Source organism: Aspergillus steynii (genome assembly GCF_002849105.1).
Source record: "Aspergillus steynii IBT 23096 chromosome Unknown P170scaffold_1, whole genome shotgun sequence".
NCBI lineage: Eukaryota > Fungi > Ascomycota > Eurotiomycetes > Eurotiales > Aspergillaceae > Aspergillus > Aspergillus steynii.
Window position 1 is genome coordinate 5679075 of NW_020194398.1, and position 21035 is coordinate 5700109.

Sequence of the window (21035 nt, forward strand, 5' to 3'; positions counted from 1 at the left end):
CCTCCGTACACAGCTGAACCCAAAAGTCACCCCAGAAGGCATCAGTTTTTTGTCTATAAAATTTGCCTCCTCATACTTCAGATTTTTACACTTTTAAACTAGAGGACCCGACTCCCGATAACCCCTTTTCTATCTTGGTGAACTCCTGTTCTAGACCCCAATCCAACAGATCAAATTCTGGAAGAACGGGCCAGTTGTCTCCACCCGCCGGGATTTAGTCGCGATAATTATACACTGGCCCGCTCCCCTACACCGCTCGTCCGGAGCTTTTTGCGGATCTTTAAAGGGCGATCCCTTTTTTTCTCCTTCCCTTTGATCACGACTCCGGAATTTTGATGTCGTTTGGCTCGTCTTATCGACCGGCAAATCGGTTGCGAGAGTTGGCTGCAATTGTCCACTCCCCGAATCAGCATACGCTTTAGCATACGACCCCTTAACCATCATGCCTCCATTCGGTGAGACGATTGCCGTGATTGACAAGTCCGGCAAAGTTGTCAGCACGGTGCGTGACGAATGCCCATTACTCCGATGATAGAACCGATTCTGATCCTTAACAGAGTAAACAACTGTTTGGTGTCTTTAATCACGCCAAAAATGCATACCGGGAACGCAAAGCCCAGTTCCAGTCGGAACGTAACGCCAGAATCGCCGAGCAGGAAGCTTTAAGAGGACTGCAAACCTATACTATCGAAGACTCGCCCTCGGTCGCCTCCTCACGCAGGAGTCGTTCGCGACATCATTCCGGCCGTAGCCATCATCGTCATCACTATGAGGGCTCTGAATACGAACAAGACCTGCACTCCGTGGCCTCGCGCCCTCACTCATCCCATCAACGTCCAACAGACATGGTTCGCCGCCACACCCACCACGAGATTGCGCTCCGCGAGCCCCAGGGCCGGCCAATGACCGGTCGCTCTCGGTCGGATGCCCAAGTGGATATGGACTTAGCATACGGCGACTTCCATCCCTCTGCACTAGAGCGCCAGCCATCCGCCGCACAGGACGGCCAGCTGCAAAAGATCGATGACCCGGAATTGAATGGTCTGGTTGGTCGGGCGCAATGGCTTCTGGAAGAAGCCAACTGCGTGCATCACACTGCGACAAACACAATTGCCCACCTTCAGAAGAATCCGGACGCCATGGCAGCCGTTGCGCTCACCTTGGCGGAGATCAGCAACTTGGCCACCAAAATGGCCCCCGCCGCACTCTCTGCTTTTAAGGCGGCGGCGCCTTCTGTATTTGCCCTACTTGCCAGTCCCCAGTTCTTGATAGCAGCCGGGGTTGGCCTTAGTGCGACCATCGTCATGTTTGGTGGATACAAAATTATCAAACACATGCAGGGTGGAAATAACCAGGAGATGAGCGCTCCGCCGGGTGCTCCTCCAGGGGTTCCACCGGGTGCCGAACCACAGGAGCCCATGGACGACATGATGGAAATCAACACCGAATGTCTGAGCAGCGTCGAAATGTGGCGGCGTGGCGTGGCAGATGCCGAGGCATTTAGTGTTGGCACGTCGGTTGACGGTGAATTTATCACGCCAAAGGCTGCCGCCATGTCCGGCATCGATGTGACGACGGCTCGTATGACGAGAGACCCACGCTTTAAGTTCGACGATGATGTCTCCATGGCATCTTCACGGCGTTCCCGTCGATCCCGAGCTCCTCGTGGCACCTCCCGTTACTCCAGGATGGAGCCTATGCCCGAATCCGTTATCTCCGGGGGAGGCGCTGCCAAGTCTTTCTTTGGAGGAGCATCGAAGGCACCTTCCAAAGCTCCGTCAAGGGCCCCATCCCAAGCGCCATCTAGGGCACCTTCCAAAGCCCACTCCAAGGCCCCTTCCAAGGCACCCTCCAGAGCTCCCTCAAAGGCGGAATCACGATACTCCGAGAAAGAGGTGAAACCTGAGAAGAAGAAACGATCAAGTCGACTGCGACTCATGTTTACTGCTTAACCTACGACCCACATGGCTTATTGATTATACGACAGACCACATGACCATTGTATATGCTTTTGTACATTTCCTTGCCTGCTTTTACGCCTCGCCAGAGAATGTCCTCTTTTCTGATTTTTACGACCAGCAACGGAATTGGATGTTTGATATTCCCACCATGGGCTTAGCGAGATTGCTTTTCTTATTTTCCTTTCTTTCTTTTCACTTTTCGCATCTTCGACCTGGTTATACCTGTTTTTTTTTTTTTTTTTTCATTCGGCTTACACCCTTGCTTGGTGGTCATTTGAATGAATGGATAGTCTCTTTGCATAGTGGCGTTGGAATGATATCCTTATTCATCTTTATATATCCTGTTTGAATAAGCGATTAAGCCTATGGTTACATTGGGCTTTGTTTTTAGAAGCATTTGTCTCGAAAATATACTGGAATGATTTATGGAATAGAATTAATTACAAATGTAACTGATTCGATAATTGCCTATGAATAAAGTGTGAAAACCATATTCAATTTTTGTTGGACAAAAGGTTCAGCAACTGAATAGTTACAAAATAAACCCCCAAGTAAGATTACACTCTACTCTTCGGTCACACCCATATCAATGTCAGGACTGGATCCAGCGCTTTCCCTAAAGTTTGTCCCAATTGACATATCTTCCATGTTTCTTCGGAGCTGTTCAGTGTCTGTCCCATCACTTCCCATGCTTTCTTCGGCCTCATCCAACAAAATACCCGCTCTCCGACTTGCCCGGTCCCACCACAACACGCAATCTTTTGCCGGAGAAGAAAATGTTTCCCACTTCTTCTTCTGAGAGAATTTTTGAAATTCCTTTCTCCAGAATTGCCATCTTCCAATGCTGAGGCCACTGTCGGTTATGCCGGCTTCGCGTGCGAAAGGACCTGGTGGGTGAGATATACAGGCGTTTTCGTCGAGGCCAGGAGGATTTGCCGATAGTATTGCGAGCTTGCTGCCGGTGTACTTCATCCAGATTGCACACAGGGGAAGCATTTGTTCAACAGATAGAACATCCGGGTACTCGTGACCATCAGGCTTGATAAAGGAGTCCTCCATCAATTCAAGGACTTTTTTCTCCTCCAACGCGCCGCTGAATAGCCGCAGGCTACACTGAAGCAACTCGACGGTGTAAATTCCAGCACAAGACATTGTAGCTAACCACCGATTCAAGTGCTTTGTTTCCGGGACTGATTTATCGAACATTACGTTTTCCCAGAAGTTATGGATGTCGTCAACAAAATAAGGAAGGTCGGTCCAGAGACGTTGTCCATTGGGAAGGATGGCCTCTTCTCGTTCCTTGGGCGAGGCATCAATCTTTTTGACCCTGGTGACTGTCCCCCAATTCCCTGATCCGTAGTATCAGTATGGCTAGCTCTTCGAAAGGAGGTAAAAATTTGGTTTCTGCCATGGCAACATCAATGAACCCTCGCCAGAGTTTGTGGAGCGAGGCTTCAAGCTCTTTGAAAGCGATTGATCGAGTCCGGTACTTCTCATCAATCTCCATTGCTTCCTGCCAGAGCTCATCGGGATCTCTCTGATCAAGTTCATCGCACGAATCATGTTCTGAGTCGCTGCTTGTAGACATTTTGGTGGTATCTGCGTTCTATGCAGGAGATGGTATTCAGAGGGCGAAATTCGAGCGTCAAGTGAATTGTAAACGGAGTCAAGGTAAGTCTCGGAGAGGAAGGGGAGTTCTGCTGTATCCTTTGGGCTGACACTTATCGAAGGCAGATGAGGGCAGATGAAGGCAGAGAGGATTGATTGATCGTAGATGATGGAGGATGGTTGTTGTTTTGCGACATGTTGAGCGATTATATATTGCCTGATTTGCGGCATTGGTGCCTTCGCCTTCCTAGACTTTGTGATTGCAAAGGCGTGTTTGTCTTGTTCGTTCGGTTTGCATGTATAAAGAAGCACATGACTTCAACCACCGCCGGTGACCTTCCAGAGAGCAATTCTGGTCCTTTCCTTTCTTCAAACAACCATCAGCAATCGCAGATCGTGATTCTTTATTCTCTCGCTTGTCTCTATTCCATGCAAAGACATACCCATTGATTGAAGCAAAGACCTAGAGATCTTCTTTTGTTTCCCCGTCTGGACCCAGCACAAACGTCATCCAAGCCGTTCCTTTATACCAAAACAGAATCCAAACGCCTCCCTGGCCGAATGAGCTGTCGGTAAATCTAGAGAGGCTTTGCTATCAAACAGGAGCGGTAATCTTATCCGTCAAACGACGTGTGTACAAGGAAAACAGGCTTGATGATGACGATGATGATGATAATGATAATGATCTGCGCTTACTTTTCTCGCTATTGAACCAACAGATACCAGGTTTTCATGCGTATACGGCTTTTGTATTCCCTTAATTCGACATCTAGAGGACTTTGAATTATCAGGCAGGTATATCACCAAGGATAGATTATACCAGGCTCAGCTAATCCTTATCGAAGCTGCAGCATCATTTCGCAGGTCGCCAAGTTTGGTTGGTTGCTTTGGAGAATTAATCAAACGGTCCTACCCACTTTGAAACAAACACAAACAGTGGGACCTAAATGACCAGAGAAACAGTGACAAGAGACAAGGAGTGAGTACCATTCAGGAGGGCCGATGTGACCGCAAAGGACATCTCCCAAAATTCGACCCCCGCCAAACCACGTCAGGTGTTGAGAAGCTGATTTCATAAAAAGGTTACACCCGTAGAGGTCCCTGAATCTCCTACAACCGGCATCATCCCAGCTCAGTCGACACATTGCCGCGGGCGAAATCATATTACCTGCATGCGACCACGCGGATGGCTTCCACATCCTGGAAACTAGCAAACAAACAAACGAGATCATAGCGTGGAGTCGGATGCTGTGGCGAGTTTCGCAAGGCTAGCGCGGAAGTGCGCATGGCAGGCACCTACCTCATCAACTCGATGTTCTCCTGAGCATGGATATTTCGTGTGTTTGGCTGGGTACCTGCTCAGGGGGCTGGAATTGAAACAAAAGGCAACCACCAGAATTGCGCGTGACTTGGAATACTAGGCAATCAGCCCCGAAGGCCGAATATGGATGCGCCATTGACTTGGGTGCAATAGGTGAGGGGCCAATCGCGTCCCCCCAAGAATGTTTCCTCTTAATGATGATGGTTCAGAAAAGGGAGAACCCCTCATCGATGCAGTCGGTTGTCTTGGATCTAGATATGTGGGTGCCTTCTGGATGTGTAATCATTATTAACCAGAGGTCCTAATCAGAGAGCATTCCACGGCATCCAAATCCACCCCCAAATGCCGATATCTCACCTCAGTCACCGGTGACAACTAGTTCACCCCGGTCTACCTGCACAGCACCCACACGGAGACGTGCGTCGATCCATCCACCCGATCCGCACTGCGTGGGGCTGGACTGGACGTTGTCCTCATTGTGCATATCGAGGGTTTTGGCGAGCTGCATCATTCTTCTCCGCTTCGTAGAGGGTGGATGTCCATCAACTTATCGGGGAGTCGACCCGGACTGCGAAGTGGCAAAAAACTCGGTCGTTGGAAGGAACCAGCTCGACACCCTTACAGTCGGCCCTTGCGGAGAGGCTCTTTCCCTGCCATCCTTGTTTGCTGAGAGTAAGCGCTGTTGATACCCCTTGTCTCCTTGGTCGTGTCTTGGGGCTGAGAGGGGTGATCAGAAAAGAAAAGAAAAGCAAAAAAGAAAAAGAAACGAGCGTCGGGGATGTGCTTGTGCGACCTTGAGTAATGTTCACCTCAGCATTGGGCGGGAAGGAAATGAGTCGCGCTCGGCAATGACCACTGCCGTGCTATGGAGATGATCAGAGTCACCTTCCCATCATCGACAATCCCGGTGGGTCTGATCAAATTACTTCGAGAACAGAAATACTGGGGAGGATCTGGGGGAAAATGTGCTCGGCAAATAACGGTTCGCCAAAGAGCCGTTGTTCTTTCCAGCAATGAGGTCCAAAAAACGGAGCCAGGAGGATAACCGACCGGTGCCGAGACTGGGAGCTTTTTTTTTTTTTTTTTTTTTTTTTTTCTCCCATCATTCGGATACTCGCGCCACCGAGTAATTCCCTGTCGAGCACGGCACTAAATTGCGTTCTGGCCCAACCTTACCTTGGAGTACTATCACAGGTCTACTATTATCGAATTCTCCCAGCATTTGTCCCTGCACGGAGTGGAGAATGAAGGATCCTTAGTCTCCGCCGTTATTCCGGTCAAAATTTCGGGGTATAATTTATCATCATTTATAAGACTCGATGATTCCGGCCTACAATCATGGATTCTGCTCTCACTGCGCTTCTCAACTTCGTTCAGACGAAGACCGATTTATTATCCTTCTTCTCGAGCTTTTTCTCTAGCACAATGGTGGCTCAAGCCCGAACGCCGTTCAGGGTGGTGGTTGTTGGGTAAGTCTCTGAAAGTCTCTGCCTTCCACCCTTTGTGCCTTGACTAACATTCACAGTGCCGGTATATCCTTTTCATTCCCGGTGTGATGCTCTTGTATTAATGTTATATAGGCATTGGGGGTGTAGCTGCAGCCTTGACCCTCGGTCTAAGAGGGCATCATGTCATCCTTCTAGAAGCAGCCCCTCAGGTAAGCACTACCGCCATTGATTGGGTTAGACAGACTTCCTAGTTGAGCTACGGCTGACCAACCTGCAGCTTGCAGAAGTCGGAGCCGGCATTCAGATATCTCCGAATATGCTAAGAATTCTAGACCGTAAGCTTCACTTGACGGCTTACGACATCTTCGGCGGCACTAACTCAGCCATAGGATGGGGTGTATCACCGTCCATTCATTCCAAGGATGTTGCTTTGGAGCACATTCATGTCCGACGATGGCAGGATGGAACCCTTCTTGGAACTATGCCCGTGAACAAGACTTACGGCCAGCAAGTCGTCATTCACCGAGCAGACCTCCACAGTGCTCTCGTCGAACACGCCTTGAAGCTTCCTAATGTCGAATTGCGACTCAACTCGACCGTGACAAGCGCGACTCATAGTCCAGCCTCCGTCACTCTTGCAGATGGCACCGTTATTGACGCCGATATCGTCATTGCCGCAGATGGCATCAAATCAACCATCCGGAATCACATCCTCGGTGGCTCACCCTCCAAACCCATTCCTACCGGCGACGCAGCCTACCGTATCATGCTGCCCCGGAGCGCTATGGAGAACGATCCCGACCTCAAAGATCTTATCAATGAACCCCAGGCGACTCGCTGGCTCGGTCCCTCGCGGCACGTCATCGCCTACCCAGTGCGCAAGCACGAACTCTTTAACGTCGTTCTGCTGCACCCCGATCGACATGGCGTCGAAGAGTCATGGACCATGCGTGGCTCGAAAGAGGAAATGAAAAACGACTACCTCGGCTGGGACCGTCGAGTCACTAAACTGATAGACCTGGCTCCCGACGATGAGGTCCTTGAATGGAAGCTCTGTCTCCATTCTCCACTGAAGACCTGGACCCGAGGCTCTGTGGCTCTCATCGGCGATGCCTGCCACCCCATGCTGTAAGCCTCGCATTTTCCCCTCTCACGGTTCGTCCAGTACCATATACTCACTTAACCGAACCATGTAGACCATACGTCGCCCAAGGCGCTGCCCAAGCCGTCGAAGACGCCGCCGCACTCGGCGTTCTGCTCTCCAACATCACCTCACACCGAGAGATCCCACAAGTCCTCGAAGCATACCAGCTATCCCGCAAACATCGCGCAGAGACGGTCCAACAATCTGGCTCTGAGAACCGAATCACGCTACACCTTCCCGACGGGCCGGAACAAGAGGCCCGCGACGAGCAGTTCCTGGCATCAATGAAGGGCGGCTCGAACCCAGATCGATGGTCAGATCGCGAAACGCAACGGTTTCTGTGGGGCTGGGATGCTGAGAAAGCTGCCATGGAGGCTTGGAAGGGTAAGCTCTCTCTAATTGTTTTTGCACTGGGAAAGGCTAATTCAGCGGTAGAATTGCAAAGTGGTCATGTGGCCGAAGCGCGGCATCATTTGTAGTTGGCTGCTCTTGGGCGTTTGGATATAAAAATGCGCCCGCGGAGGGATGAGGTATAACCCTCGTCTCCTAGACATTTTCGATCAGGTACGATCTACTTGGTGACATTTTTGAGCGTTGGATTTCATTTGCATACCTATATGCGAGCCTTTTCCGTTTTTGGATCACAGGGGTTTCTTTGCCTCAGACTGTAAATACTACTTCTTATCACTGTCATTTGGAATATCAATAGGTACTTATAAATGAGCGAGAAAATAGTAGAAAAGTCCGAATAAGCGTCGGGGATTAAACCCGCATCCCTTAGTATTGATATTCAAGAAAAAGATACCACTTCCTCCTTGTCAACCAGGGGAGAACCATGACTCAGTTCAACCATTGAGCCATCGCCCCCAAGGTATATCTGCAGAAAGAACCTGGGGTTGCCTCTAGGTAGGGGAAGAAGTGGTGGTACTCGTTTTTGTTTGCGCACAAGGAGCCGAGCCGAGAACTACCGGGGCGACTCAACAGGATCAATATAACGGTGAAAATAAAAGGATGAAGTGCCAATAAATGATCAAATTAGTTGTATCTAGGTTTAAAGAGATAGAATGAGGTCTTCCATGGTTTTGCATACAGGGGTAACCAAATGGCGAGACATTTAGTAGCGGCCTGTACCTCAGGTTGTCATACTGCCCGAAGCTGGAAATCATGAAGCCATACAGACTTCCGAAACAGGCAATTTTCTTACAAAAGGGCCGATTAACAAAAGATTGGAATCGGTAAGGAACTCGGCCCTATGGTTACCGGCTACCACACTGGGCATCTGGGCATACGTGAAATTAATGAATTATTCTTTCCCATTATCTCTCCTATCTCAGCCACAAAACAAAGGAGTCTCGGTTTCGGAAAAAAGGGGCAACTTACTTGCCCTCGCCTACGCAAATTGCTAGGCCTTCAACTCGGGGTCCCTCGCTTTCCAGTAGGCTTCTTCTCGAGATCCACTACTTAATCTGCGGTTCTGAGTGTTGCATAAAAAAAGGTCCGGAGGCAACCCTCTCAACTGCAGAGAGAACAAGGGAACGCTGTAGCTTGACGGAATGGAATGTGTGGTCTCGATAGACGCACCCCAAAAGGGGCGAAAGGACAATTTACTTGATAAAATCTCTTGAAGTCGAGTTGAGTGGGCAGATTCAAAACGAAGTTCGGCGGACAGCGATACTGGATAATCGGAAAGGAAAGGGGAACCATCCCTCGAACTGCGCATTCTATGCCCCCCTTTGATCTTGAGAGAGGCCTTGGAGACTGGGTGAGAAGTTATGGGATCTCGTCCGGCTTCAAATGAGTACCGGGAATCTTCGTCCCGGGGGTTGGTTTGAGCTGCAATGGCTAGAGAGGCTCCGGGCTCACAACTCGACAGTGTTCGAGCCAGCGTGGCGATCCACATAATATTAACTTGAATGATCAAGATGATTAAAGTAAATGAATAAAGTGCCTGAACAATAAATGAATTGGCTGCATCTAGGTTTCTCAGAACAAATGGTGAACGAAAAAAAAAAAAAAAAAAAAAAAAAAAGAAAAAAAAAAAAAAAAAGAAAGAAAGAAAGAAAAAAGAAAGAAAAGAAACAGCATCAAATACATGAGACTTCTTCAAGGAAACTATGAAACTAAATTCCAGAAAATATTGAGGAAAATGCGCCTATACCAGCTTTCACAACCATAAAAAAATGATAATTGAATCTGCGAAGCGACGTAAGAATTTCACGACGATATGAAATGGCGTAGAAAAATAAGCTCTGTTGTCTCCAGATGTCGATCACTGCAATGAAGTGGGCAGTCAAACGTTGATTGTGCAGTGTCAGCTGATTGAATTGACTCTTAACCTCGGTGCTCTCGGCGTCCTTTTGCAAAAGCGCAGATTCCAACAGCTCCGTACGTATCCTAGCCTAGTAGCCATGGCGTAGCAGTCTAGTGTTTCAATGAGCCGATGTGAGCCACGATTGATTTCCTCAAACAGCGCAATTGTTTTCTTGACTCTCCTAGTCCACATAGTCAGCATCGTCGCCCTCTTCGGAATCTTCTTCATCCATTTCCTCGTCATCGCTGTAATCTGAGTCCACATCCATTGTGTCATTCTCCTCGTCGGCCAATGAAGACATGAGCTTTTCATCCTGGCTCTCTGTCACTTCAACGCCCTCCTCCTTCATGTCAGACTGCGCTCGCAGACTAATGGCCAGGAGAAATTTGCCTAGATCACGCATACGAGCTGGACTGGTAGTATTCCAGGGACCAAACTGATGCAAGGTGAGGAAGTGAAGGTCATCCGTATCGGAATCATCATTCAGATACTTGATGTATTCCTTATCATACTCTGCAAAAGTGATGAAAATCTCATGTCTATCCTGCGAAACATGAAGGCGACTACAGCTGTCAGCTAAACCGATGGTCATACAAATCTGCAGTTCCTTTGAAGATAAGCACTTACCGACCAGGCCGATTTAAACATCCGTTTTCATCAGGATCACTCTTTATCCACGCTGCCATTTGGGCGGCCTCTTGCATGACGATTTTGACGATTTTCTTTGCGCGCTTCACTGGCTTTACTTCAACCAATGCGCGAACCTTCTCGGACTCCTCAGAAATATCTTCGAGGTACCCGTCAACGCGGGCTTCGAATGATGCATGACTGAACTGAGCTTTGAATGCCTTCCTATGCACCGTCCATCGATTTGGGATTCCGGTGTGAACTGTAAGACCGCAAAGAAGGTTGAAAAGCGCAGCAGTCACAATCTCTTCATCTTTGGTTGGCAGGTATAGACGGTCCAGGAACTTCTCTGTCCCGGGGCTATCTTCCTCCTCTGGCTCTTCCTCTGGCTCTTCCTCCTCTGGCTCTTCCTCCTCTGGCTCTTCCTCGGAAGAATCAGACGAAGGCTCTGGGACAGTCCCCGTAGATTTAGTAGGTGTCTCTGGATAGGGTTCATTCTTGGGCAAGTTTCCAGTTCTGCTGCGCGTATTGTGTACCTTGGGAGGGGGAGAGAACGCGACACTAGGAATAAGTCGATTGGATGATAGTCGAGCTGCCATCATCTGCCAAAATCTTGCCATGACGAATGTTGACTCGGGCATCTCTTTCACGTCGGTAGCACAGTTCTTGACATAGATTTGCCAGGACTCGTATTCATCAAGCATTTCCTGGGCCTCCGTCACCCAAGCTTGTAGGTCAAATACTTTTTGATAGACGTTTAGATTGAAATGGGGCTTCCAGAGTACTCGCAGTGCCAGAAACTGCTCCTCTTTGATAGTGGAGGCGGACCTCAGCTCGACTTTGTGGATGTTGGCGTCTTCGATCCCCTTCTCAAGGATTCGCCGCTTCCACGCAGCTGAGTTCGAGGGCAAAGCCTTTACCTGACGTTGACGCATCTTGGGAAGGCTAAAATCAAATATGTATTGAGATATCAAGGAGTATGAGTAGATAGTAGATATGGTTTACGTGGTTCTCATCATCCAGGACAGTGTATTAGTAGTAGTAGTAATGGAGCAGAAGAAAGGACCCCCCTTTCTTTGTCTAGCCACCCCCCCCTGTCATAACGGCATTTTCCACTAGCTGTACCTATGAGGGGCATGATTGCGCAGTGAATTATGCAGTGAATCATCCGTGCGAGGTTCATCAATGGTGAATGGTGGATGGTGCCGGTGGATGGCGGAAGTTGCCAGGAGGGGAGCGACTGGCGATCCGTCGCCAAGCATCAGACCCCCGATCCTCCTTAGGTTCTAATCTCTCTTCCGCCTTCTTTGTTCTGCTCTCCACTCCTCTACTTAATACATTCATATCGTCTCCACCATTCTACACCGTCTTACTCTACGCCGTCTTACGCCCGCCCTGGCTTCTGTTTTCGCTTGAAACATTCGTTCGCTCTTTTGTGGGAAAATGGAATCTCTCCCATCGGCAAAGCCGGTGGCCAGAAAACCGGAACGCAAGGACCGCCGTCAGAAGCTCAAGCTCATTAGAAAAAGGATCGACAAACTAGGAAATGGCTATCTCGAAGACTCCGACCTAATAGCCGCTGGTGTGGACCGGCAACCCATGTCTCTCGAAGATAATGATATCCTTCTGCCTCAGTTCTTCGCGCCTTACAACGCGAAGGTCGATCCACCCGACGTGAAAGTCGACCCAGACGATGATGACTGGATCACCGAAAACTTCCCCTCTTTCGATGAACTCGATTTCGATGAATTCGCCCATAATTCGGAGTTCTTTCTACACATGTACATTCAACATGGCGGATTGCCGCAGGAGGATGAATTCCCGCCTGCGCCTTCTTACAGGGAGTTCGTATATCCCTCTTTCCTTTCTTTTCCCTTTGTCGTTGAATATTGAAGGTTCTAACCTCTCGTATAGCTGGGGTGACTTTGGCTTCCCCGATCTCGTCGAAATTTTCGGCAACCCACGATGGCAACTCCAGACGGCCTGGGATCTGCCGCTTCGGCCCCATATCAAATGCATGATCATCACCGAAGCCGTGCCGGATGATCGCCTCTTATACGGAGAGATTGTGACCATCGACGAGATTATCCAGCAGCGTCTGAGAACCAAAATTACCCGCAAACACGTGGATGCTCCGGTAAGCTTGCCTTAACTTTTTCCCTTTCAGTCTACCCGGATTGGATACTAAAATTCTGTCTAGGTCTTGATGTTCTCGTTCATAGGCTCGCAGGTCCGTGTGCTCGAGGCCAACTTTAATGGGAAAGAGCTGGTGGTGCGGGCCACCAAGCTTTATGATCTCAAAGACGATGATAAGAAAGGATGGGAACTTTCTATCTTCCTGAAAAAGTGGTGGCTTGGCGATGCCACCAAGAAGTCTACCAGATGATCTGATCTATCTGCACGATGCGAGTGTTTTGAGATTTCTGTATCCGATTTTTGTTTTGGCGATTGATGATGGCTCATCGGCGTTGGTTTCTCTTTATGGAATTTGTGTGTGAATGATTCCGACGGTGTGAATTACTATTGCAACGCGTCTATGCTGAGTGATACTTCGATTAGTTTATTGACGTACAGGGAGCCGAGGACCATCGCAGCAATCCAAAAATATCAAAGTAATTCAGACGTATGGATGAAGTGTCTAATGAATGAATCGATTGATTCCACCTAGATTGAAAGAAATAGAAAGGACTTCCATGGTGTTTCGTATAGCAAAGATCCATACATGGAAAAGTAAACAAACGGCGGGAGTACTTGGCAGCCAACATATTCTGAAATCGCCGAATTGCAGTGAGTGTCGCTGTAGACGTAGTGCCCCAAGTCGTAGCTCTAGGCCTGTTATTGTCCGTAGACGTGGTGTAGATGGCCAGCCATCTGGTGAGAGGTGGCCCCGAGGGTCGGCGAGGTCAGGAGGGGGGAATATCGTGTTCGTAGAGGTTGGGAGGAAACCGGCGCCCATTCTGTAGGAGGTAGTAGTTTTAATACGAAATAATAGCTTTTAGACGATTGCGAAAGGCTGTATTAGTAGAATCGGAAATTTTGGGATATGCAGGCCAGGGGTAGTACATCTCAGATTTCCACACGATTTATTTGACTATCGCCGAGTCTGGATTATTCTCACATCATTTAAACAAGCAGATCAAAACATATATATTATGGTATCTCGAACAGTACAAACAAAAAAATCATACAGAAAAGAAAATGAACAAAAGCCAACAAAAACAAAGTCATCTATCGCGGACAATATATGCAAATCCGCAAGTAGTAAGTAGCAAGTAGTACTAACAACAGCAGCAACAGCAGCAGTATTAGATATAGATTACCAGATCCGTTTCGCAACCATCTCGTAGCGCTGTACATGATCCATATTCGTTTCCTCTTTCGTATTCTTATCCTTCTCCTCCTTCGTCTTTAACCGTCGAAGTCCGTCCGGGTCATCGACGTAGATCCAGCGTCGTTGGTCGTCGTTTACTTCCACGACTCCCCATCCGCCAACTCGTTTGCTGCCTTCGACTGCGAACTCTCGGCCGCGAGGAGGGCCGCCGTTTTCGGTAGGTGCGTGGGCAGAGGATGACGAGGACGAGGACGAGGACTGCTCTGTCTCGCGGTGTTTCATTGCCTTGTAGCGGGTTCGTGCGAATGCTAATAGGACCATGCCGAGGAGGAGCTTGAAAATCAATAGGAGGACGAAGCCCGTGAGGAGAAGGACGATGGTGAATAGGTACACTGCTTGGGCGGGGGTGGGCATGGCGTTTGCGAGCATCTGGCGGAAGAAGGATCCTGCGTGGGCTGCCGATATAGGTAGTATTGTGCGAATGCTTAGGGGTGGAGGTGATGGGATCGGAAGAGGCGCGTAGTGGCTGTGGATTGAGGATAGTGAGGTGGACGATACGGCGGTTGATGATGGGTGCTGCGGGAGAAGGGCTGCCAGAAACATCTGGTATGTCTGCACTGAGACGCGGAAAAAGAGACACGAGAGCGGAATAACGGGCAGGCCCAGCCGCCGGGTGAGGTTCTGGTCTCCAAAAGCATTGGTGTAGTAATCTTTGGCGAGAATATCTAGGAATCGTCCGTAGATGGCGGGACGCGTGTTGTTGAACTTGCCGATATAGGCGTGTTTCAGCCAGTCAACCAGCATCTCTGACCCGAGAACAACTAGGAATGGGCCCAGTACTTGCGCTAAAGTCGGAAGAAATGAGTTGACATGGCTGAATGATGCGACGATCGACGATGGAACGATGGTAAATGACTGCGGAAGAATCGATGTTGCCGTCCTCGGTGGAGTGGAGAGAGGCGTGCTATTAGTCGCAGTAGACGCGTACGTACCCCCCAAACTAGCACCCAGGGTACCGAAGAAATTGAAAGCGCCCGTCTCCACGATATTCCGTGATGCGATGATCGTGAGCATGAGCCAGAGCTGGAACCGCTCCACCACATCTGCGCACGTCAGTTGGAAGAGGTTCTCCTTTTCGAACTTCTTGAATACGGTTGATTTAATCTCAACGAATTGGTTCGAAAGAAGCAGGGTGATCAGAGCATTCGAGTAAGAGTTAACCGCTACATTCAACGTCATGACCTGGAAAAACAGTGCCGTGGCATGAATGACGGTGTACGCAAGAGCCAGCAGGAAAAGCCCGAAAGGTCGAAACACTTTGCTTCGTCCATCTGGACGGCGTTCCAATGCCTCACGCGAGAAAAGGCACTCCAGCACATCTTGACCAATGGCGGCAAAGAGCCGGTCGCTGACTTCCAGTACGTTGTAAATGACGTACAGTTTAATCGCGGCCTGTCCTCGAATCCAGTGATACATCCGACTGGCATCAAAATACATCAGAACCGCGCAAGTGGTGATCATTAGAAGACCCTTGAGGATGTCGGCTTTGTCATCCGGGAGCAATGCGGACGGGATGGATTTCTGTCGACGGTGCTGATGTCGGTGCTGGATGTCGCTGCGATGGCGCCTGCGTGTCTCCGAAGGTCGTTTGAAATCTCGCTCGATCGGGACCTGCTCAGCCTTGGTCGACGTTGCACGGGCTCTTGTCTCCAACTCAGATTCATTGGGCTGCTCTTGCGTTCCATCTGGCGAATGTTTTGTCCGTCTTCTCCAAACTCTCCCAACACCTTTGATGATGAAGCCAGACAGGTAACGGAGCTCAACTCCTAGGTTAGTAATCCATGACTCTATAAGCATATATAGTGCCTTGATAAAGCGCAAAGGAAGTATAGTGAAGGAATAGAGCCATGAGTCCAAGCATGCTAAAATTCCAAACCAGAGAACTTGCTCCAACGCCGGCGGGAGAATCAAGAAATTCATGAGTCGCTCTAGCTTGACGCGAGATGACTCGTAGGGAAAATCGCTCATTGCAGAACGGTGGATGTACAGTGGCGATGGTCGGCCTGATGCAAGCTCCAGCTGCAAGTATGTCGGGACCGATAGAGGCGGTAGTGGTATTGAAGGCGGCATGGGCGATGGTATTGCCGGCTCTGCCTTCATTGCCGAGGGGTTGAGATGTCGTCCATCCGGGTCTTTCCCGATAGTAGGGCGATCTTGCTTCGATCGAGAGGCCCATGTCTGAGCCAGCCGCTCATTTGAAGGTAATGTTTGGCGCCGCATAGAATTTGGGGTAGAGACAGCGCGGGGCACCGCTGGTCTAGGCCGAGACGAAGCAGAAGGCCTCGTCACCAGACCCGAGACAAAGTCCACAGTTGAGGATTTATCTGGTCGGAGTTTGGGCGTATGTTCCGGCGAGCCGTTCATGTCGTTCAATGTGTATGAGCCCATCTCTGCAGTTTCCGGAGTGGCTACTGGTTGTGAGCCCTCCGAGACCACTCGCCGAGACTTCTCTTCCGCGGTGCGATAAGGAATCGATTGGGGCGAGGATGTAAGCTCATGTATTTTGGCGGGCGATAACTTCGGAACACGGTCGCGATCCCACTCGTAATTATTCCTAGAAGGCGACGCTTCGCCTTCTCCGGACCACTGATTCAAAGCGCTATCGACGTCCTGCGAGTGTCCAAAAAGCCCCAATGGCTGGTCGGAAGATAGTGACGACTGACCGCCTTTTCGGTCACCGTTCATAGCGCGTTGGCTAGGGGACCTAAGCTGATAGTCACTGTGGGGACTGGAAATGACACCATTCTGCTGTATGCTGGAAGCGGTATCTAAAATCTTCCGGTCTTGATCGCCAGCAGTCGGGCTTTCAAGAGTGGCTGCAGATCCCTCCGGTGGCGCATAGCATCCGGCGCCGTTAACCAGTTTCTCCTGCATATGGCCTTGACCCTGATCTTCATGCGGCAATGAACGTGGTCGGTATTTCCAGGCCGGTTCCAACGATTTCTCATCTTCTGCGATGCAATCACGACCCCGTGTAGCCCCTTTTGAACTTGTGGACACGTTGAATCCCGGCGCTGCGGCCATGTCCTGCCGCTGCGGTCGCTTTACGGGGTCACCGTTTATTGTATCCATCATTCGTATCGTCGGGGAATCCAAATAACCATGCGAGAGAGGAGGCGAGTCTTCGCGATCGTTGTTCAACCCGTTGGAATCGGCTGGGGAAGGGAGAGAGCGGGAGACACCATTGCAGGGGGCGGAAATGTCACCCATGCGGGACGATTCGATCGAAGGCACGGCGATGTCGAATGGGCGATTTATGGAGGACGCATGATCATGAAATCGGATGGCGGATCACAGCTGGCAATTAGTAGTGTCCGCAGTCGGAGGCGTCTATGCGGCGCAAGAAAGACTGGACTTGTCGCAAGAGACACGGAGTAGAATTAACTGATAATGAATGGGATCATCGCCGCGACTGACCGCCCGCTGTCACATGACCCACTTGTCCGGCACGTTTCTCCACCGGCCTGGCAACTCTTCCTCTGACAAGACACTCGGCGTTTAGCATGTCGATCCTTGTCCCTGATCATATGAAGGTCAGTCGGGAATTGCTGGTCGTGACAACTGATTCTGATATTGCCAACTATGTCCGAAACTCCCAGTGCAGGACGGAGCACCGAAAAGAAGCCCCTGAGTCCAGTACTGCTCAATGCGACAGCAATCAGAATACTACCCAATTTTTGGACGACCAGCCGGCTTTTTAGCGCATCCCCACTGCCGGTACATCTCGCCGCTGGGGAGACTGCGGCATGCTGCATAGGGGTCGACTTCATGAACCAATCTCTAACGGTATATCGCAGGCTTTGGATACGACCTCTTCCTCATTGTTTCAGTGTAGCACTCATTCAACCACAGTCAAACGTTGGTGTTTGATTGCGTCGCCATGTCAGCAAGTTCTAGATCGGTTGCCCATAAATTTTTGGGATGTTCAGCCGGCTGAGAGGTATTTTGCGTAGGAAATTATTTCTTCTTTCTATAACAAGTTCGAATGCTAGATGGGGATAGATCTCTAGTAAGCCAGGAGTAAGCTACTTGGTTGTTAAAAATGTGGCCCCTCTATTACATGATGTCTTTCCCCGAGACAAGGGAACCCCTGACAATAAGTCCCTGGCTGAAATATTAAAAAGAAAGAAATTATCCACTACTTTCTCACTGAGAGCAAATCCATCGAGCCGGGAACAAGAAAGGCGTTCTGCCGAGCGGTGTGTCTGCAGCTACGGCATACGTATCCGACGTCCAGGAACTTGGCCAAGTCAACCAACACCGACTTATCAACAGCAGACGTTCTGCAATTGCATCTATCTATCTGTCTATCACGCAGAAACAAATCCACCAGATCTCAATCCAGAGAGAAAGAAAAAAAAGACAGTATGTCCGATGCGGATTAATATCCAGGGTATTCGAAACGAAACATTCCAGAGCTCGAGGTGCTCGTCATGAAGGGTATGGACAAAAAGAGTTCAATCATAGAAGAGACGACCAGCTCTTCTGGGGTCATAAACAGAATAAACAAGGAAAAAAGAAAGGAGAGTTCGCGATCAGATGCTCACGACATGGATCGCTTAGAAGTCCTGCTGATGAGGCTGCGATTGTGGACTGTACATGTCGTGAGGAGTATAAGCTCTTACGGGAGGTGTCGGCCCACTGTAGTCACTGGATGGTGGGGGAGGCCTCGGTGGTGCATGAGAAGGGTAGACCGGAGAACCTGAAGCTGGTGCACCGGCAGCGGATACGGGTGAGTTTCTCGCCGGTGCGTTGAAGGGAACATAGCCATCCGGTCCCTGAGGTTGCGGAGTCCCACGTGGGCCAACAGGAGGGAAGGGTCTCATTGGTGGACCTTCCACGGGACTGAAGCTTTGCTGCGGTCGATTCGCAGTGTAACTAGCCGGTGTGAATGATCGCGGAGGATACCCGGTCTGGGGATGTGGACGAGGAGTGCCGCCGACGCTGGGGGGAGGGAATGGTCTGACAGGGCCGCGGCTGTTCGGCGAGAAATCCGTGCCAGGTGTTCTTGACCGGGCGTAAGGATCCTCGATTGGACTAAACGAATGATACGGTGCAGCAGGTGGCTCATCATAGTGTGAAAAGTACCCGTGGTCGTCACCTGGCTCCCGGAATCCACTCGCAGGGGTCATGCGACCCGGACCACGAACCGAGGGCGGTGGTGCCGGTGTGAATGTCGGCCGTGACATTGGAGTTTGGCTCCGTTGAACGGGCATAGGGATCTCGCTTGGAAGCGGGGGTACAGGCGGTGCTGGCGTCGTTTGGCGATCGAGTGGGCTATATCCGGAAACTGCCGTGCTTCCTGACATCGAGACGGCATCGGAATATGCACTTGACTCCGTCATAGTCCGGTTTAGCGACGGCTTCTCTTCGAACATAGCCACATCCGGGAGCGTGGGGTTTCTGTCTGGCGCAGCTGTTCCAGGACGTGACGAGTATGGTGGAAGTGTCGTCTGAGTTGTGGAACGCGAGATGGTGGTGACAATGGGTCCCTTATCATCGCTACCAGCTCCTATAGCTGGCAAGGTAGGTTTCGTGTCTATGGTCAGATTGGGTTGAGTGGGCGCCCGATTTTGCAATGCGATTCCCTTCGCCAGGGCCTTGTTAACCTTCTGTCGCACGATGCGCGTCAGCCGGCTATTGATCTTGCGCCGGCAGTACGCTTTCAGCGAGCCATCTTCCGAAGGAATGTGGTGGAAGAGGAAAATGAGGTAAAGAATAATCGCAAGGGCTAATTTCAAGATGGATAGGACCCAGATGATCAAAGTGAAAAGCATGCCGAACAGGACCACAGCGCGCAGGTTGTTGTGTTCGGCCAGAATTTTAATGTTGTCGAAGAACTGAAAAAAGGCAGGCGAATCATTTTCATCGGCCGCGTTCTTCCCGCCTGGCAGAAGATCCATTTTCATCACGGAGTACAGTGTAATGGCATTGACGACTTGGCGCGGACCGTCGGCAAAGATGGTGTTCATCCAGGCTATCAGCGAGTTAGCATGGCTTTGCTTACAAGACTCGAGCGAATAGGGAACTCACTCTCAAAAGAAAAATACGCAAACAGGGCCACATATTCAGCGCCCTTTTTACTTTTGGTCAACTCTGCGAAGACAAGAAATCGCTTCCATCCGCGGCCCTCATTACCCATGCGGATACTTTGGATTCGCACAGCAAGCGAATCGAGGTAGCATTGCGCAATGCTTCCGGATCGGATAGCTCGGATGGCCTTCAGCCATCGCAAAACCAAGAGCACAAACGAGATGATGATACAGACGGCGAAGATCCAGCGAGAAACAGCGAACGGAATGGCGGGTTCAATCTGTCCAGCCCAACGAGAGAAGGCCAGCAGATTGACTGCGGTGAAGGTGTCAACGCCATAGACCGCCAACGAGATGATCAAGAACACCCAAAGGAAGAAGTAGGAGAACGGGGTGAGACAGGACTCTGACTTGAAATCGGACAGATTCTATGGGAAGTGCCGGGCGTTAGCTGATGATTAGAAAGGGCATTGGAAAGTTCAATGATCCGTGACACTCACCACATAGTCCCATTTCTCCTCAAGAGAGACTGTCGCTCCCTTCTCACGATCTCCACAGCAGGGCATTGTGTTTCAAAAGTCCGGACCGGCCAGGGACCGAACGATTGACCTAGGTACGAAACGACGGGAAGAGGAACAGATGCGACTTCGTCGGACCAGCCGTGCGAAGTCTCCAACGCGACGAAGACAAAGCGACAGCAAAGAGAGAACGAGGGCGGCCGCCCTGGTTTTGTACAAGGAGGGAGAAAAAAAAAGAATGGCTACCACCAGGTGTGGATCGAGTATGATGGATCGGCGGCTATGCGCTGTAATGGCGCATGGCCGTTGGACAGTCGCAAGGGGGTCAAAGAGTAAGGAATGGAAAAAACCAAGCGACAGACAGGCCAATCGATCAGCTTACACAAAGCGCATTGTGTCAAAAAATGCGAATGGCAGAGTCGAAGCGCGCAGCGATTGTGCAACGCAGGGCTGGCAGCCGATGGGGGTGTGGAAACGCGCCAAGGATCAGGGGCTTGTCGCAATTGCGGGGGGTGGCCGGTGACAACAGAGCCAGTCACTGGAATGTGGCGTACGGAGAAAAGAATGTATGGCGGAATGAATGACAGCCAGGCGCTTAGAAAAGTCGAGAACAGGGAGTGATGAAACCGAGGCCTGGAGAGCGAGAGAAGCTGAAGAAGACGAGGACGGAGAAG

At 50.2% G+C, this 21035-nt stretch overlaps 7 protein-coding genes across 7 annotated transcripts; 3 read left to right on the forward strand and 4 right to left on the reverse strand.

The window, feature by feature from the left end:
• Positions 1-442: 442 nt before the first annotated feature.
• On the forward strand, positions 443-1952 carry P170DRAFT_345385 (uncharacterized protein; the record flags this gene model as incomplete). Its single annotated transcript, XM_024843511.1, has 3 exons — positions 443-502; positions 558-1709; positions 1761-1952. The coding sequence occupies 3 exons, from the start codon at positions 443-445 to the stop codon at positions 1950-1952; spliced, it is 1404 nt and encodes a 467-aa protein (XP_024710874.1).
• A 573-nt stretch (positions 1953-2525) lies between these two features.
• On the reverse strand, positions 2526-3549 carry P170DRAFT_506141 (DUF3632 domain-containing protein; the record flags this gene model as incomplete). Its single annotated transcript, XM_024854366.1, has 2 exons — positions 2526-3288; positions 3389-3549. The coding sequence occupies 2 exons, from the start codon at positions 3547-3549 to the stop codon at positions 2526-2528; spliced, it is 924 nt and encodes a 307-aa protein (XP_024710875.1).
• A 2766-nt stretch (positions 3550-6315) lies between these two features.
• P170DRAFT_443325 (putative salicylate hydroxylase) lies at positions 6316-7961 on the forward strand (the record flags this gene model as incomplete). Its single annotated transcript, XM_024850537.1, has 7 exons — positions 6316-6359; positions 6416-6420; positions 6471-6547; positions 6616-6673; positions 6728-7466; positions 7535-7866; positions 7918-7961. The coding sequence occupies 7 exons, from the start codon at positions 6316-6318 to the stop codon at positions 7959-7961; spliced, it is 1299 nt and encodes a 432-aa protein (XP_024710876.1).
• Positions 7962-9826: 1865 nt separating this feature from the next.
• P170DRAFT_484535 (uncharacterized protein) lies at positions 9827-11619 on the reverse strand. Its single transcript, XM_024853915.1, has 2 exons — positions 10421-11619; positions 9827-10362 (listed from the first exon to the last, which is right to left on the reverse strand). The coding sequence occupies exons 1-2, from the start codon at positions 11353-11355 to the stop codon at positions 9975-9977; spliced, it is 1323 nt and encodes a 440-aa protein (XP_024710877.1). The 5' UTR covers positions 11356-11619; the 3' UTR covers positions 9827-9974.
• A 127-nt stretch (positions 11620-11746) lies between these two features.
• On the forward strand, positions 11747-13033 carry P170DRAFT_461412 (uncharacterized protein). Its single transcript, XM_024852035.1, has 3 exons — positions 11747-12264; positions 12335-12557; positions 12621-13033. Exons 1-3 carry the CDS (start codon positions 11864-11866, stop codon positions 12804-12806), a joined length of 810 nt encoding a protein of 269 aa, XP_024710878.1. The 5' UTR covers positions 11747-11863; the 3' UTR covers positions 12807-13033.
• A 522-nt stretch (positions 13034-13555) lies between these two features.
• P170DRAFT_433096 (TAPT1 family protein) lies at positions 13556-17159 on the reverse strand. The gene has a single exon (XM_024848404.1). The coding sequence runs from the start codon at positions 17019-17021 to the stop codon at positions 13737-13739; it is 3285 nt and encodes a 1094-aa protein (XP_024710879.1). The 5' UTR covers positions 17022-17159; the 3' UTR covers positions 13556-13736.
• A 1066-nt stretch (positions 17160-18225) lies between these two features.
• Positions 18226-20409, reverse strand: P170DRAFT_375388 (uncharacterized protein; the record flags this gene model as incomplete). Its single annotated transcript, XM_024845314.1, has 3 exons — positions 18226-19788; positions 19845-20271; positions 20344-20409. 3 exons carry the CDS (start codon positions 20407-20409, stop codon positions 18371-18373), a joined length of 1911 nt encoding a protein of 636 aa, XP_024710880.1. The 3' UTR covers positions 18226-18370.
• Positions 20410-21035: the final 626 nt, after the last annotated feature.

Coding starts and splice junctions, on each gene's coding strand:
- P170DRAFT_461412 (XM_024852035.1), top strand. CDS start 11,864: ATGGAATCTCTCCCATCGGCAAAGCCGGTGGCCAGAAAACCGGAACGC. Junction 12,265..12,334: donor CCTGCGCCTTCTTACAGGGA/GTTCGTATATCC, acceptor CCTCTCGTATAG/CTGGGGTGACTTTGGCTTCC. Junction 12,558..12,620: donor GCAAACACGTGGATGCTCCG/GTAAGCTTGCCT, acceptor AATTCTGTCTAG/GTCTTGATGTTCTCGTTCAT.
- P170DRAFT_433096 (XM_024848404.1), bottom strand. CDS start 17,021: ATGGGTGACATTTCCGCCCCCTGCAATGGTGTCTCCCGCTCTCTCCCT.
- P170DRAFT_484535 (XM_024853915.1), bottom strand. CDS start 11,355: ATGCGTCAACGTCAGGTAAAGGCTTTGCCCTCGAACTCAGCTGCGTGG. Junction 10,363..10,420: donor TGTTTAAATCGGCCTGGTCG/GTAAGTGCTTAT, acceptor TTTAGCTGACAG/CTGTAGTCGCCTTCATGTTT.